Source organism: Vombatus ursinus, unplaced genomic scaffold, assembly GCF_900497805.2.
Source record: "Vombatus ursinus unplaced genomic scaffold, bare-nosed wombat genome assembly UNPS02014909.1, whole genome shotgun sequence".
In the NCBI taxonomy this organism is placed as follows: domain Eukaryota; kingdom Metazoa; phylum Chordata; class Mammalia; order Diprotodontia; family Vombatidae; genus Vombatus; species Vombatus ursinus.
The window spans coordinates 1,160,093-1,172,821 of record NW_020954687.1 but is presented as its reverse complement, the minus strand read 5'-3'; the positions used below and the strand labels follow the sequence as shown (position 1 = coordinate 1,172,821).

The 12,729-nt window shown below is 51.4% G+C and overlaps 1 protein-coding gene across 2 annotated transcripts; it reads right to left on the bottom strand.

Annotated features, from left to right (window-relative positions):
• ARL8A (ADP ribosylation factor like GTPase 8A) lies at window positions 1–12,096 on the bottom strand. 2 transcript variants are annotated; one of them, XM_027843443.1, is made up of 7 exons: window positions 11,935–12,096; window positions 3,794–3,874; window positions 3,133–3,206; window positions 2,646–2,739; window positions 2,305–2,372; window positions 1,415–1,485; window positions 1–991 (listed from the first exon to the last, which is right to left on the bottom strand). In XM_027843443.1, the coding sequence occupies exons 1-7, from the start codon at window positions 12,055–12,057 to the stop codon at window positions 942–944; spliced, it is 561 nt and encodes a 186-aa protein (XP_027699244.1). In that variant the 5' UTR covers window positions 12,058–12,096; the 3' UTR covers window positions 1–941. The 2 variants fall into 2 exon arrangements, with proteins under 2 accessions (XP_027699244.1, XP_027699245.1); XM_027843444.1 differs by lacking the exons at window positions 1–991; window positions 2,305–2,372 and having other exon boundaries at window positions 1,420–1,485.
• Window positions 12,097–12,729: the final 633 nt, after the last annotated feature.

The following is a 12,729-nucleotide window of genomic DNA, read 5'->3' as shown; positions in this document are numbered from 1 at the left end:
TACAGTTACAAGAGTCATTTTCCAACAGAAGGAATCCAATGTGAGCCAGAAAGTGTTGTAAAAAAAGGGAAGAGAAATGCCACTTTACAATTCATTAAATAAAAACAAAACAAACCCCAAAGAACCAAAATCCCCCATGCTGAGCTCTCTCCTTGTGCAAGTCTGCAAAGTAAGAACAGAAGGGAGGGGGGCAAGAGCTGGGGAGGCCCAGGTGGGAGCAGGGGCAGGGGCAGAAGCCGCTGGGGGCTGGCCAGGCTGCCCAAGAGCCGGGGCTGGGGGAGGAAGCCTCGATGGGAATGCTGGCACCGTGGCCCCGATACCGGAGAGATGGTCTTTGGCAACTGGTCTGTGCCTGTTAGCCCCTCCCCACCTGGAGGGAAGGAGTCGGGGGGTCCCACAAGGTTGGGAGCAGAGGGGTGCAGGATGGCCACCAGGGCCAGGGTCCAGCCCCAGGACATCAGCCTCCTCCCTGTTTTCCAAGCCTTATGCTCCCCCCTCCCCTAAAGCTTTTCTTCCTCTCCTAACCCCCTGCTGACCCTGGCATCGTCATATGGTCGATTTTAGTCATTGCTTAAATTAAAAAATTAAAATATATATACATATATATACTATACACACAGGACAGTAACTGAACAGTGTTGGGAAGGGCAGAGCAGGGCTGGAGAGGTGGTGCAGGATCAGGGAGATGGATGTGGGAATTAGGGGAAAGGGAACAAAGGGCAGAGAAGTTAGCGGGTCCAGGTGGGACCAGTATTCTTTACAATAAAAACAGGAGTTCAGACCTCAGCAGAACAGGACTCTGGGTCCCTGGAGAGTCCCCCCTGCCACGCACACTGAGGAGGGGGCAGGAGGAAGGGGGACAGTAGGGACCGGCAGGGAATGCGGCTTTAGGTTTGGATGATGGCGGTCCCTGGTCCCGGGGGGAGGGATGGACCGCTGTCTCAGCTTCTCCGTGACTTTGAATGTTGGATAAGCCACTGTAGGGTGATGTCTGTGAGAGGAACAAGGAACATCAGGTTAGAGACGATGACCGGAGAGGGCTCTAGGGGGACAGACCCAAACCACAGGGAAGGTCAGGGATAACTTGGAGGGGCCAGGCACTGAATGGCTACTGGGGTGGGGCACAGACGCTTCTACCCTCTGACCTCCTAGTGACTAAAAGCCACTGCAGTGCCAGCAGGGAGAACGCCACAGACTTTTAGAGGTGACAGAATGATGTGAAGGTCTGGTGGGAGGACAGAGAATCTGACACCCACAATGCTGGGGCTGGAGCTGGGAGGCTGGAGTGTGCCAGACCTATGACAGAGCACCTGACACACTGGTTGCTTTTTCTATTTGGCTCCCAGGAATGTGTAATCCCAGCACCATCCTGGATTCCCCCTCCCACACTACCCCCAGCCCCAAATCTACACACCGATGTTATCCTTTTCTTTGCAGGAGATAGAATAGCAGCAGATCTCTCGGTCCTGGATAGCAGACAAATTCCTAGGGGTGGGAAATAACAGGCTTTTCTCAGACTCAGCGGTCCACCCAGCGCAGCCAGGAGCTAGAGGGGAGGGGGTGGAGAGGAACAGGGACTTTGGGCACTGCGAGGCCTTCAGAAAAGCAGCATTGGGTGCCACCCTGTGGCTGAGTCAGGGAATAGGTCTCTACTCCTCAGGGCACTGGAGCAGAAACTGATGCCTGAGAAAATACAAGGAGGGTTTTTTGGATGGAGCGCTAGTAAGAGATAGAAAGAGATAGATGGGGAGTGCTGGGAAAAGTACAGGCCTGGGGAGCAGCAGGCTTGGGTTCTAGACCTCGCTCTCTCTCTCTAGCTGTTGTCATGATCTCAGGCCATTCACTTGACCCTCCTGGGCCCCAATTTCCTCATCTGTAAATTGGTAATCAGATCTCCAAGAGCTCTTCTAATGTACCTCTTATATGAATTTCAAAAATTAAGAGTTGGAGTTTCTCTGGGAGAAGTACTTGTGGATTTTAAGGGGGAAAATTTTACATCTGAAATAACAGGGAAGTCCCAAAATATTGTGGACTTCTAGAAATATCTACCTAGAAATTTTCTACCATCAATATGAAGCTGTGCATCATTTAAGAATATCTGAGGAAAGAAAACCAGAAGAGCTGGGGGTGGGGGAGGGGAAACATCTTCCAGCTGACCACCAGGATCAGCCTCAAACTCCGTGGCCTCTCCCAGCAGGGTTCCTCTTCTGTAAAATGAGCAGCACTGGACTGGCTGGCCTTTATGGTCCCTTCCTGCTCTAACAACAGACCCTGCGCTAAAAAAAGAGATCAATCCATACTCACATTTTTTCAATCAGTTCCTTCTCATCCAGAGCACCAGGGAGGTCTCGCTTGTTTCCCAGGACTAGGACCTATTGGACAGAGAAGGCAGAGAAGGGGGTTGGGGTTCTTGGTTACTATCTACCAAGGTGAAGGGTCCTAGCAGAGGCCATAGTGAGGATGCTTCTACAGAAAAAGCCTTTGCCTCGCCCTTCCCATCACATCCAGACTCAAGCCTCGTCCTCTAATCCCACCTCACCCTTGTGGCCCAGCCTGTCCTCCCATGCCCATCACCAATCCTGGTGTCCCCCACATCTTTTATCCTCAGGATCATTCTCTTCCTTCTCCAGCCGTGGCTCACTGACCGGGATTCCCTGCAGCTGGGGCTTGTCCAGTAGGTTGTGTAGTTCATTTTTGGAGGCCTCAATCTTTTCCTGGTCAGCGGCATCCACCATGTACCTGTGCATATGGGAGGGAAATGGTGATTTAATACCACGTATTGGCTAAAACATGGAGAGGCTAAAGATTAAAAAAAAAGGCAGGGCTCTAAATCAAGGTCCAACAACCTTCTTCCCCCACCAACTCCCTATGATGAGGAGGGAACTCTGGTCAGGCCAAGGTGGGGTAGAGCAGAGATGAGGCTTAGCCATACCCTGCCCACAGCCTGGACACCCTGCATTTGACTAGGTCCCACCTAAAGCGCCTAGCAATTTACCCTAGTCTAGTCCTTACGTGAAGGATGCCACAAGGCCTTCGTGAGGGGACAGACCAGAAAACCCAGCTGAGGTGAGGGATCTAATGAGGACAGGGTGCAGTGGGGAGCCAGGCAGGGCCCTGGGCCCCGACACTTACACGATGGCGCTCACTCCTCGGCAATATCGCTCCCACATGCTACGGAAACGGGGCTGGCCTCCAATGTCCCAGAGCTGGGGATCAGGAAGAAGAGACAGAGGGCCTCAGGGTCAGGAAGCATGTACCCCAGCATCTCCAGCCATGCTCGATCCACTTTTCTCTCCCTCTCCCACAAACACTTGCGCCTCCAAGGTCTCCCTTCCACTTCTTCCCACCAGCCCTCGTACCTTCCTAATGTATTTCTTGTGTAGTAATTTTTAGTATCATAAAGATAGGGACGCACTAGGGACACCAAGAGAAAAGTGGACAGTCCCCATTTTCAAGGACCTCCCCTTCTAATGGAAGGGACAACACATACGGGACATGCATCTAAGCGGGTGTACTGGTCGAAGATCTCCTTACTACCCTGCATGTTCCATCAGGTCAGGGGCCAGATTTTAACTCAACTTTGTAAACTTCTCAGTGCCAGGAGAGAATGGGCACTCCTTCTCCCACTTACCCTTCTGCCCTCGGGCCATGGGCCCCAGGTCTCCCTATGGCACCACAAGGGAATGAAGGAGGCTTCTCCTTCCACTGTCCTTCAGCTACTCTCACCTCCCGATGCCCTCCCCTTTGGGGCCTGCTCCCCACCCTGCATTCAGACTCTGGCCTTTCCCCTTACCTTGATAGTTACGTTCCCTTTGGTGATTTTGCGCATGTTGAAGCCTACGGTTGGGATCATGTCTTCATTGAACTGTCCTGACTGGAGGAAGAGTCAGAATTAGGGCTACCCCCCACAGACATAGTGCAAAGAAATTGGCCCCTCTGGGCCTGACAAAACCAGGATGACAGATTCTAGATTTCTCATGCTGGAAGGCAAGCTCACAGGCTATTTTGTTTGTCCTCTGTCCTCGGAAATGGGTGGTACCTAAAGCAACCCGGGTGCTTGGCCCATATTTAAACCTCTCCAAAGAAAGAAAACAATTTCCATAAGATGTTTCTCACACTGGACTACTCTTGGGAAGTTTTTCCAGAGTTCTAATAATTGCCATTTGTGGAGTGTTTTAAGGTTTATTTCTGTGGTTAACAGAAATTGCTTTTCTAATGTCTACCCCACCCCCAATCCCTTGGTCACAGCAAATAGTTTTTTTGGATATTACTACAGTCTCTTTGCTAAGATTTTATTTTAAATCTCTACATCCATATTTGTTAATAAAATCCGTCTACAGTTTTCTTTCTCTGATTTATCCTTCCTTAGTTGCCCTTTTTGGTAAAGCACTTTCCACACAACAACCTTTTGTACAAGAGTTATTATTCCCACTTTACAAATAAGGAAACAGACGCAAAAGTGAGGGATTTGTGTGCAGTCATACAGCTAATTAGTTACTGCCTGAATTAGTACTTTAACTTTCAGAATCTCCTGACTCCAGTCCATCTACGTACTATGCTATACCGTCTCTGACTGTAATTCATAAAATGCAACCCTTCTCTTCCTTTAGTTCTCAGTGGGGCTGGGGGACAACAGCTTCCTAGCATTAGCATAGTGGACAGCCTCAGACGAACCATTCAAGTTGTACCTCAGCCTATTCCTTTCCAGGGTAAGGTTCAGCATGCTCTGGATCACCCATGATGGAAGTGGAGTTCCAGGGTGGCTCCTCCTGTTCCCCTAGAATATGTCTAGATGGTATTGCTCCCCCATCAAGGAATATGGAGCAATTTTCACATTAGCCTGAACCTAACTAACACTGGGAAAGTAACTGTGCCACTCTCAGATCACAGCATGTTCCAAAGGCAAGCCAATTTTTTCCCCTTCACTTTACGGATAGCTTTTGTTTTTATATCGCCTTGATTTCCAAATCTCTTTCTGACTTTTGCCACATCTAACATTTTGGTTCACCCATGTTATGACGACTCATTCCCATTCACTTGGACACCTGGGAGTTTGCTGTGATTCCACTTCTGTCACCTACTTGTAAACTGCTTCGTCATTTCTATTTTCCCCCTGGATATCTCCAAAATCTCCATGTTGCGTTTGTTGTTGCTGTTCGGTTGTTTATGGTCACATCTGACTCTCTGTGACCCCATCTGGGGTTTCTTGGCAGAGATACTGGAGTGATTTGCCATTTCCTTCTCCAGCTTATTTTATAGATGAGGAAATTGAGGTCAATAGGATCAAGTGACTTGCCCAACGTCACACCGGTCAGATTTGAACTCAGGTCTTCCTGACTCCAGGCCTGGTGCTTTATTCATTGAGTCACCTAGCTGCCCTGGGTTATTGCTAACCCCTAAAGATCCAAGGACTGATGACACAATCTCCTGTCATGGAAAACATCCTGGGTTTGGAGATAGTAGTTGGGTTCAAATCTTACTTCTGCTTATTATCTATATGACCGAGTCACCTCCCTGCTTTGGGTCCGCTTCATCTATAAAGTGAGGACATTGGACTAGAAGCCCTCTAAGGTCTGATCCACCCCTAAATCTGATTCTCTGATCCTTTAAAGTTATATGACCTTGGAAAAATGAGTTCACTTTTCTGAGCCTCAGTTTCCTCTTATGCTAAAGGACGGGATTGGTCTACATGGTCTCTAATGGTCCTTCCACCTCTAGACCTGTGATCTTCTGATTCCAAGCTGGCCACAGGTCTCAAAAAAGGCAGGACCAAGTGAAGTAGGAAAGACTCCCCCATTCATACGTGAGATAAATCTATTTATCTTTCGGGAGTAGCAGCCTTGGGAGGCTGGGCTTGCCACAACTGGAAAGGCAACCATCACTTGGGCATTGCTAATTAGTGCTGAGGCCTTCAAGCAGAGGATGGATGACCACTTGGAGGGTGTTACAGTGGGGATTTCTTTTTAGCATGGGTTTGACCAGATAGCCTCAGAAGTCCAACTCTCACCTCCAGGTCACACAAAATCGAGAGTAAAACAGGGAACTGAACCCAAGGGTTCTGGCTCCTCATTGCAACATCCCCTCCTGGATTTTTTTCAGGCCCCAGGGTACAGGACGTGGTTGTGCCTCACTCCAGGCAGGGAAGTCAAGAACTGAGACTGGCAATCAGCACAGAATCCTCTCCATCTCCAGCTGTCCATTCACATTCAAAGAATCATGGATAAGAGCTGGAAGGGACCTGAAAGATTACTCCGTCCAGCCTTCTGAGAGGTGTCCACTTGTTTAATATCACACAGAGGTAGCAACTGACAGAGCAGGACTTGAACCCAGGTCTTTTGACTTCATATGCACTATACCACACTGTCTTTAAAGTGATCTCTCCTCTTCCTGTCCCCTTTTCCACCTACGTGTGGCACCTATAACACTCACTTAAGCGTGAAGAAATGCCTCTTCACTGACTCTTACTGGGAACTGTACGTGGGCATGGTGACCTGTCCCTATACTTCTGTATCCAGAATACTGCTTGGATGGTTGGCCAGATGGAACATGATGGTGGCAGAAACTTAACAATGTGGGTTTGCTTCAGAGGAAAGATGGCGGCAGCGGCTCTTCTGTGGGTGCAGGCCAAGAGATGAGCTGGACTCACCTGGGCATGTTACATTATCTCTTCCTCCTTCCTACAAAGTGAGTCTGGTAGGGCATATCACCACATCAACACGATGATCCCAGATTTAGAGCTGAAAGGGACCTCTGAGATCTAGTCCAATCCCTCCGTGAAGAAAGGGAGAAAACTGATAACATTTACAAATATTATCTCATTTGATCTTACCAACAACTGTCGGAGGTAGATACCATTATGTTTCCTTTTTTACAGGGGAGGAAACTGAGGCAGAAAGTAATTGTCCCCAGGGGCACATACAGCTAGGTAGGTCTGTGGACACATCTGAACCCAGGATGTCCTAACTCCAGACCCATGCTCTGTATGCTGCCCAACTAAGACTCAAAGATGTTAAGTGACTTCCCAAGGTCACATGTAATATGGTGTATCAGGCGTACCCAAGGACTCCACAATTAGGGGGAAAAACCCAGCATTTTCCCCCACACCCGCCATGCTTCACCCCCATCTAGTGTCAGCCTCTAATCCTCAATTAGGGTATTCTAGGATCATCATAACAACTCATTTTCAGATTCACGAGGCACTTTCTTCACAACAATTCTGTGAGGTGGGTTACTACAGTTATCTGTTGTTTTTGAGTCATTTCAGTGGTGTCTCCTTGCGATCCCACCTCGGGTTTTCTTGGCAAAGATACTATAGTAGTTTGCCATTTCCTTTTCCAGCTCATTTTACAGATGAGGAAACCGAGACAAACAAGGTTAAGTGACTTGCCCAGGGTCACACAGCTAGGAAGTGTCTGAGGCTGGATTTGAACTCAGGAAGATGAGTCTTCCTGACTCCAGGCCCAGCGCTCGATCTACTTCACCACACTACAGTTATTACTCTACCCATTTTACAGAGAAAGAATCTGAGACTGAGCAAAATGAAATGACTCCGCTAAAGTTACAAAGTATCAGGCCTGGAATTCAGCTGGGGACCTTCCCACTGCACTCTATTATGCCGTCTCTCAAGACCAGAGGCCTGTGGACTATAAGCCAGTTTATTTTACCTTCTTTCTTTTAAAGCCAAATACAATGCTCTTTATAAAACCCAGCCTGCCCCCTGGTAAGCCAAAGGATGGGGCATCCAAGCTAGATAACACAAGGACTGGTCTACGGCAAAGGAAATGAAAAGGCAGGTCCCTCAGTGGCTGGGTGGCAGGTGGGGGAGAGGCTGAGAGCTAAAGGGAGGAAGGAAAACTCCCAGTGGGTTTGAATATGGCCATTTTCCTTTCTTGACAGAGTCTGGCTCCGCCCGACCTTTCCCAAGTCCCTGGGTCTCGCTAAGGCTAAACTAGGGGCTCTTGCTTCCTTATAACAGGGCTCTGCCCCTCTAGGATTGAGGGCCAAGGCAGCTGGCTAGCACAACAATAAAGAGTTGGATGGAACCTCAGAGGCCATTGGGTCCAACCCAGTGTTTTGCCCAAGGTCACTCAGAACCAGGATGCAAACTCAAGTCTTGAGGTCAAGTTGGGCTCTGAGGGCCTCCTCTGACTGAAGACCCAGGCCTGGTAAGGTCAACCAGGGCAGAAACCTTCCCAGATGGGGGCCAAGAAAAAGGAGGTGCCAGCTGTGTGACTCTGGGCAAGTCACTTAACCCCAACTGCCTCACCAAAAAAAGACAAAGAAAGAAAGAAAAGAAAAAAGGGGTCCTAGGCCCATAAACTTAGAGCTGGGCCATCAGAGGTCCTCTGGTATAACTCCCTTATTTTACAGATCAAGAAATTGAAGACCAGAAAAGGGGAAGTAACTGGCCTGAGGTCACACAGGTTATAAAAAGAGCCTTAGTACCAAAGTCTAATCTAGGGGCAGCGAGGTTTTACACTGGGCCACAAGTCAAGAAGACCAGAGTTCAAATCCTACCTCAGACAGGCTGGATTACTTGAAAGTCACTTAAGCTCTCTTGGCCTCAGTTTCCTCATTCTGAAAAAGGGGAATAATAGCACCTTTCTCAAAGGGTGGTTGAGACTGCATGAGATGGAGTACGTGAAGGCTTTGCAAATATTAAAGCACCTGCGTACGTATGGGTGAATCAGCAAGGAGAGGCTAAAGGGATGCAAATAAAGCAGCTGACCTTTAGGAGGCTTGACAATGGGCTTTCCTACAAACTAGGAGAAAGCCCCGACAGTGACAACTATGGCATTGTGTCGTCTGTCAAGGCACCTCCTCTCTGGGTTTCAACTTCTCATCTCTAACATAAGGGTCTGGGCTACGTGATCAATAAGGTACCTCCTACTTCTAACATTCTGGGGAGTCTGAGTTTTCAGTTCCTTCTCTGTGGAAACAGGAAGAGTTCTCATCTCCTACGAACTGAGGAGATAAACCCTGAAAGGAAAAGGAAAACATTCTGTGGCTCACTCCCAGACTCCAAAGAATCGAGCAGAATACAGATATTGGGAAAAGTGGGAATTCTGGGAGAATCAACAGAAAACAAGCACCTCTAATTTTACCCTCTCCTGTTCAGTTAATAGGGATGGAAGCTAAGCCATAGGGTAGCTAGGTGGTACAGTGTATCCACTGGGCCTGAAGTCAAGAAGACCTGAGTTCAAATCCAGTGTCAGGTATTTCCAAGCTATGTGACCCCTGGCAAGTCACTTAAATTTCTGCTTGCCTCAATTTCCCTGACTGTAAACCTCTCACGATGACCTACATCTCAGGACTGTTGTGAGGATCAAATGAAAGGATATTTGTAAAAGCACTTAGCATGGTACCTGGCACATAGTAGATACTTAATAAATGCTTACTGCCATCCCCTAAGCCCCTGACTCAGTTTCTTGTTTTTCTCAACCACTCATTTTGGGCCATGAATGGAGGTGGGGGCACCCCACTTCAGAGTCTCACCAGCTGTACCAAGGATCCTTGGTTTTTGTTAGCCTTACTCTGAATACCACCCACTATATGCTGGGTGCTCAGGTCATTCCCAATTCAAGTTCATACAGCAGAAAGAAGTGACTCGGAGAGAAATGGAGAAAGGTATGAGGTCACGAAGCAAGGCAAGGCTTTGGGAGGCCTGGATTACAAGTTGGTTGGTGTTTTTTAGGGCTTCCCTTCAAAGATGGTCAAGTTAATCTGCCATTTCCTCCTGGGGTCTGCAATGTTTGAACTGAATCAAAGAGCGAAGAGCAGCCCAGCAGATAAGCACCTTGTGGGCCTCCCAGAAGCATCTTTGATATGGATGCTGGGATTCAGGATTCCTGGGTTCTCCCATCACTGGGTATGGTACCAGCCCAGGACAGAGGAGGACCTTCTAAAAGATGCTTTTCCAGGGCCACAGCAACAGCATATCACAGTAGGTAAGTGTGATATCAGCTATTATGATTATGGTTACAGGGATTGTTACTTAAAAGGGAGTGAGCAAGGTAATGCTCACTAGGATACAGCTGGGCAATGGATGGATTTCTATGTCCCACGATTCCTTTCCAGGAACATGGCCTCATTAATACTCTATCAGGAGCCCTGTGCAAGGGATTGTGGGTAACACCAAGGCTGTCTGTCCCCCCTGCCCCATGCTGTTCCTAGGCCAAGAGCAGAACAGCATTAACTTCTCTCAGGCTCATACTTAAGGGATTTCTCTCAGGATCCAGGGCCTAAAAGCAAATAGTCACAGCATTCTACCCATCCTATCAACCCAGTCAAACCTGCAGAATTCAGGTGACAGACTATTAGAAATGGAAAGGACCTTGGAGATCATTTTGTCCAAGCTCCTCATTTTTTCTCTAAGTCCTTCATTTCAAAGATAAGGAACTGAGGCCCAGAGACTTGCCCAAGGTCACTCAGCTAACCAACACAATAAAAAGTAGAATCTACTTCTCTGGCTCCTAATACAATTCTCTTTCCACTACACAATGTTATCATACAGCTTTCGTTTTGTGTATTTGCAATTTATTGTTAGAAATCCTATGCTCACTTTAGATTTGTCGCCTAGGTGCTCACTGCTTGCAAGCAAAAACAAACACTAGACCAAATTCACCAGCAATCTCAAACCACTTGGCCCATTCATGGTAGGAACAGACCTCTCTGGTTATCACCCTTTGTGTCCCCAAGAAAACAGTTACTAACTCCCTCTCTAAATATCTGACTCCCCCAAAGTCAAGGCAGGAAATGAAGACAGAACCTAGGCTCCTGTCCCCCAGCCTGAGATAGCCAAAGGTCCCTGAATGACCCCGGGCTCTAACGAGGAGGTCCTGGACTATAGATCCGGGGAGGGAAGGGTGAGCAGTGGGGTCCCTGGAGGCGAAGGCCAGGATGGGCTGTCAGGTCTACAGATCACCATGCCCAAGGGTATTCCCTCTGCTGACCAGGAAGACAAGGAATGCTGTGGCCCAAGTGCGGGCAGAACTGGGTGGGGAAAGGGCAGAGGTTATTTCTAGAGCATCTGGGAACAGAAGGGTAAACTCATGTGACTCTCTAGAGACCTGCCTGCTCTTCTTCTCATTCCCCGCCCACCCCAGGCCTGATGACATCTGTTTCCGAGGACCCAGATCACAGACCCCGAAGTGCCGACACTTCTTATACGCCCGGCCATTTGCCAGATTGGGGAACTTGACCGGCAAGTCAGAGGGAAGTCACCTAGGGCCCGCAGGTCCTCGGGGGGGGGGTCTTCTGACCCCCGCATCTAATCGGCACCCCCGAATCCTGGGAAGCCACGGCCCTGGGAGTGGGGCCGGGTCCCTGGGGGTGGGGGGTGCCGTGGGGGGCCGCCACAAGCCCCAACTGGGCTTGGCTCGGGGCTTGGCTTCTGCCGGGGGATGCAGGCCGTGCAGGCCGCGGCCATTACTGCAGCCTCAGCTCACACACCCAACGAACTCGTCCTCCCCTTTGGGGAGAGCTTTAACCCTTTCCTCGCCCGCCTCCGGCCTCGAGCCCGGCTCCAGGACGCTGCCCCTGCTGCTGCCGGGACCTCCTCTGGGAGGGCATCGCTTCCTGGCGCCCCTGTCCCCCCAGATGTCCCCCCAGCAGTGCTCCCGGGCACCCCTCCCGCAACTAGTCACGCGGGTCGGAGGAAGTGGCCTCTTGGTTTCCCCCTCCCCGCGGGGCCCCACGAGGATGACATCTCCCCCTCCCCCACTCGGGGCCGTTCTTCCTCTTCCGGCTGGGAGGGGTTGCATACCCCCCCGCGGGGGCTCACTAAGAACCCCGGGCCCCCCCCCCCCCCCCCCCCCCCGGGGGCGGCCCCCCGGGCCCCCCCCCCCCCGCCCTGCCGGGGAGAGGACCCGGCGGCTTTCGCCGCGTCATGCCCCTCCCTGCGCCCCCGAGCGCGGAAGGCCCCCCGCCGCGTACCGCGATCACGTTGACGAAGGTGGTCTTGCCCGAGTACTGTAGGCCCACGAGCGTGAGCTCCATCTCCTCCTTCCAAAACAGGGCCTTGAACCAGTCCAGCAGCTTGTTGAACAAAGCGATCATGGTGGCGGCTCCGGCCGCGGGCCCCGCCCGCACGCTCGCCCCTGCGCCGCGCTCCGCTCTGGGCCCGAGCCGGGCCGCCCGCCTGCCCGCCCGCCCGGCACGCCACGGGGGACCCGGCGGCTCGGCTACAGCCACCGCCCCGGCCCGCCCGGCGCCGCCCGTGCGTCAGTCCGCGGCAGCGGCCCGGCCGCTCGCTCTGTCCGTCCGTCTGTGCAGCGGGCGCCCGCCGAGCAGCCCCGCCCGCCCGCGCGGCCGTCCGTCCGTCCGTCCGTCCGTCCGTCCGTCCCCCTGCCCGCCCGCGCGGCCCTGGAGCTGCTGCCGCCTGCACACTCGCCTGTCCGCCTGCCCGCCCGGCCCTCCGAGCAGCCCGGCAGCAGCAGCGTGAGCAGCAGAGGCAGCAGCAGCAGCTCCCTCCCCGCTCCCCGCCCGCCGATGGGTGTGGCCTCAGAGCCCTCCTCCCCCCGCCGCCGCCGCGCTCGCCTTTCCTCGCTCCTCCTCCGGTCCTCCTCCCCCTCCCTTGGCCCTCCTCCTGCTGCTGCTCTCCTTTCTTCTCCTCCTCCTCCTCCTCCTCCCATCCTCCTTCCCCTTTCCTGTCCTCCTTCCTGCTGCTCTCCTTTCCCTCTCTTCCCTCCTCCCCTGTCCCTCCTCCTCCTCCTACTGCTCTCCTCTCCT

Bases quoted from the DNA above. Each gene is read 5' to 3' on its own strand.
- ARL8A (XM_027843443.1), bottom strand. From the start codon at position 12,057: ATGATCGCTTTGTTCAACAAGCTGCTGGACTGGTTCAAGGCCCTGTTT. The intron at 2,740-3,132 runs GTAAGTGTCGGG...CCATATGCACAG, and splicing joins CGAGGAGTGAGCGCCATCGT to GTACATGGTGGATGCCGCTG. The intron at 2,373-2,645 runs GTCAGTGAGCCA...TCTGTCCAATAG, and splicing joins CCCAGCTGCAGGGAATCCCG to GTCCTAGTCCTGGGAAACAA.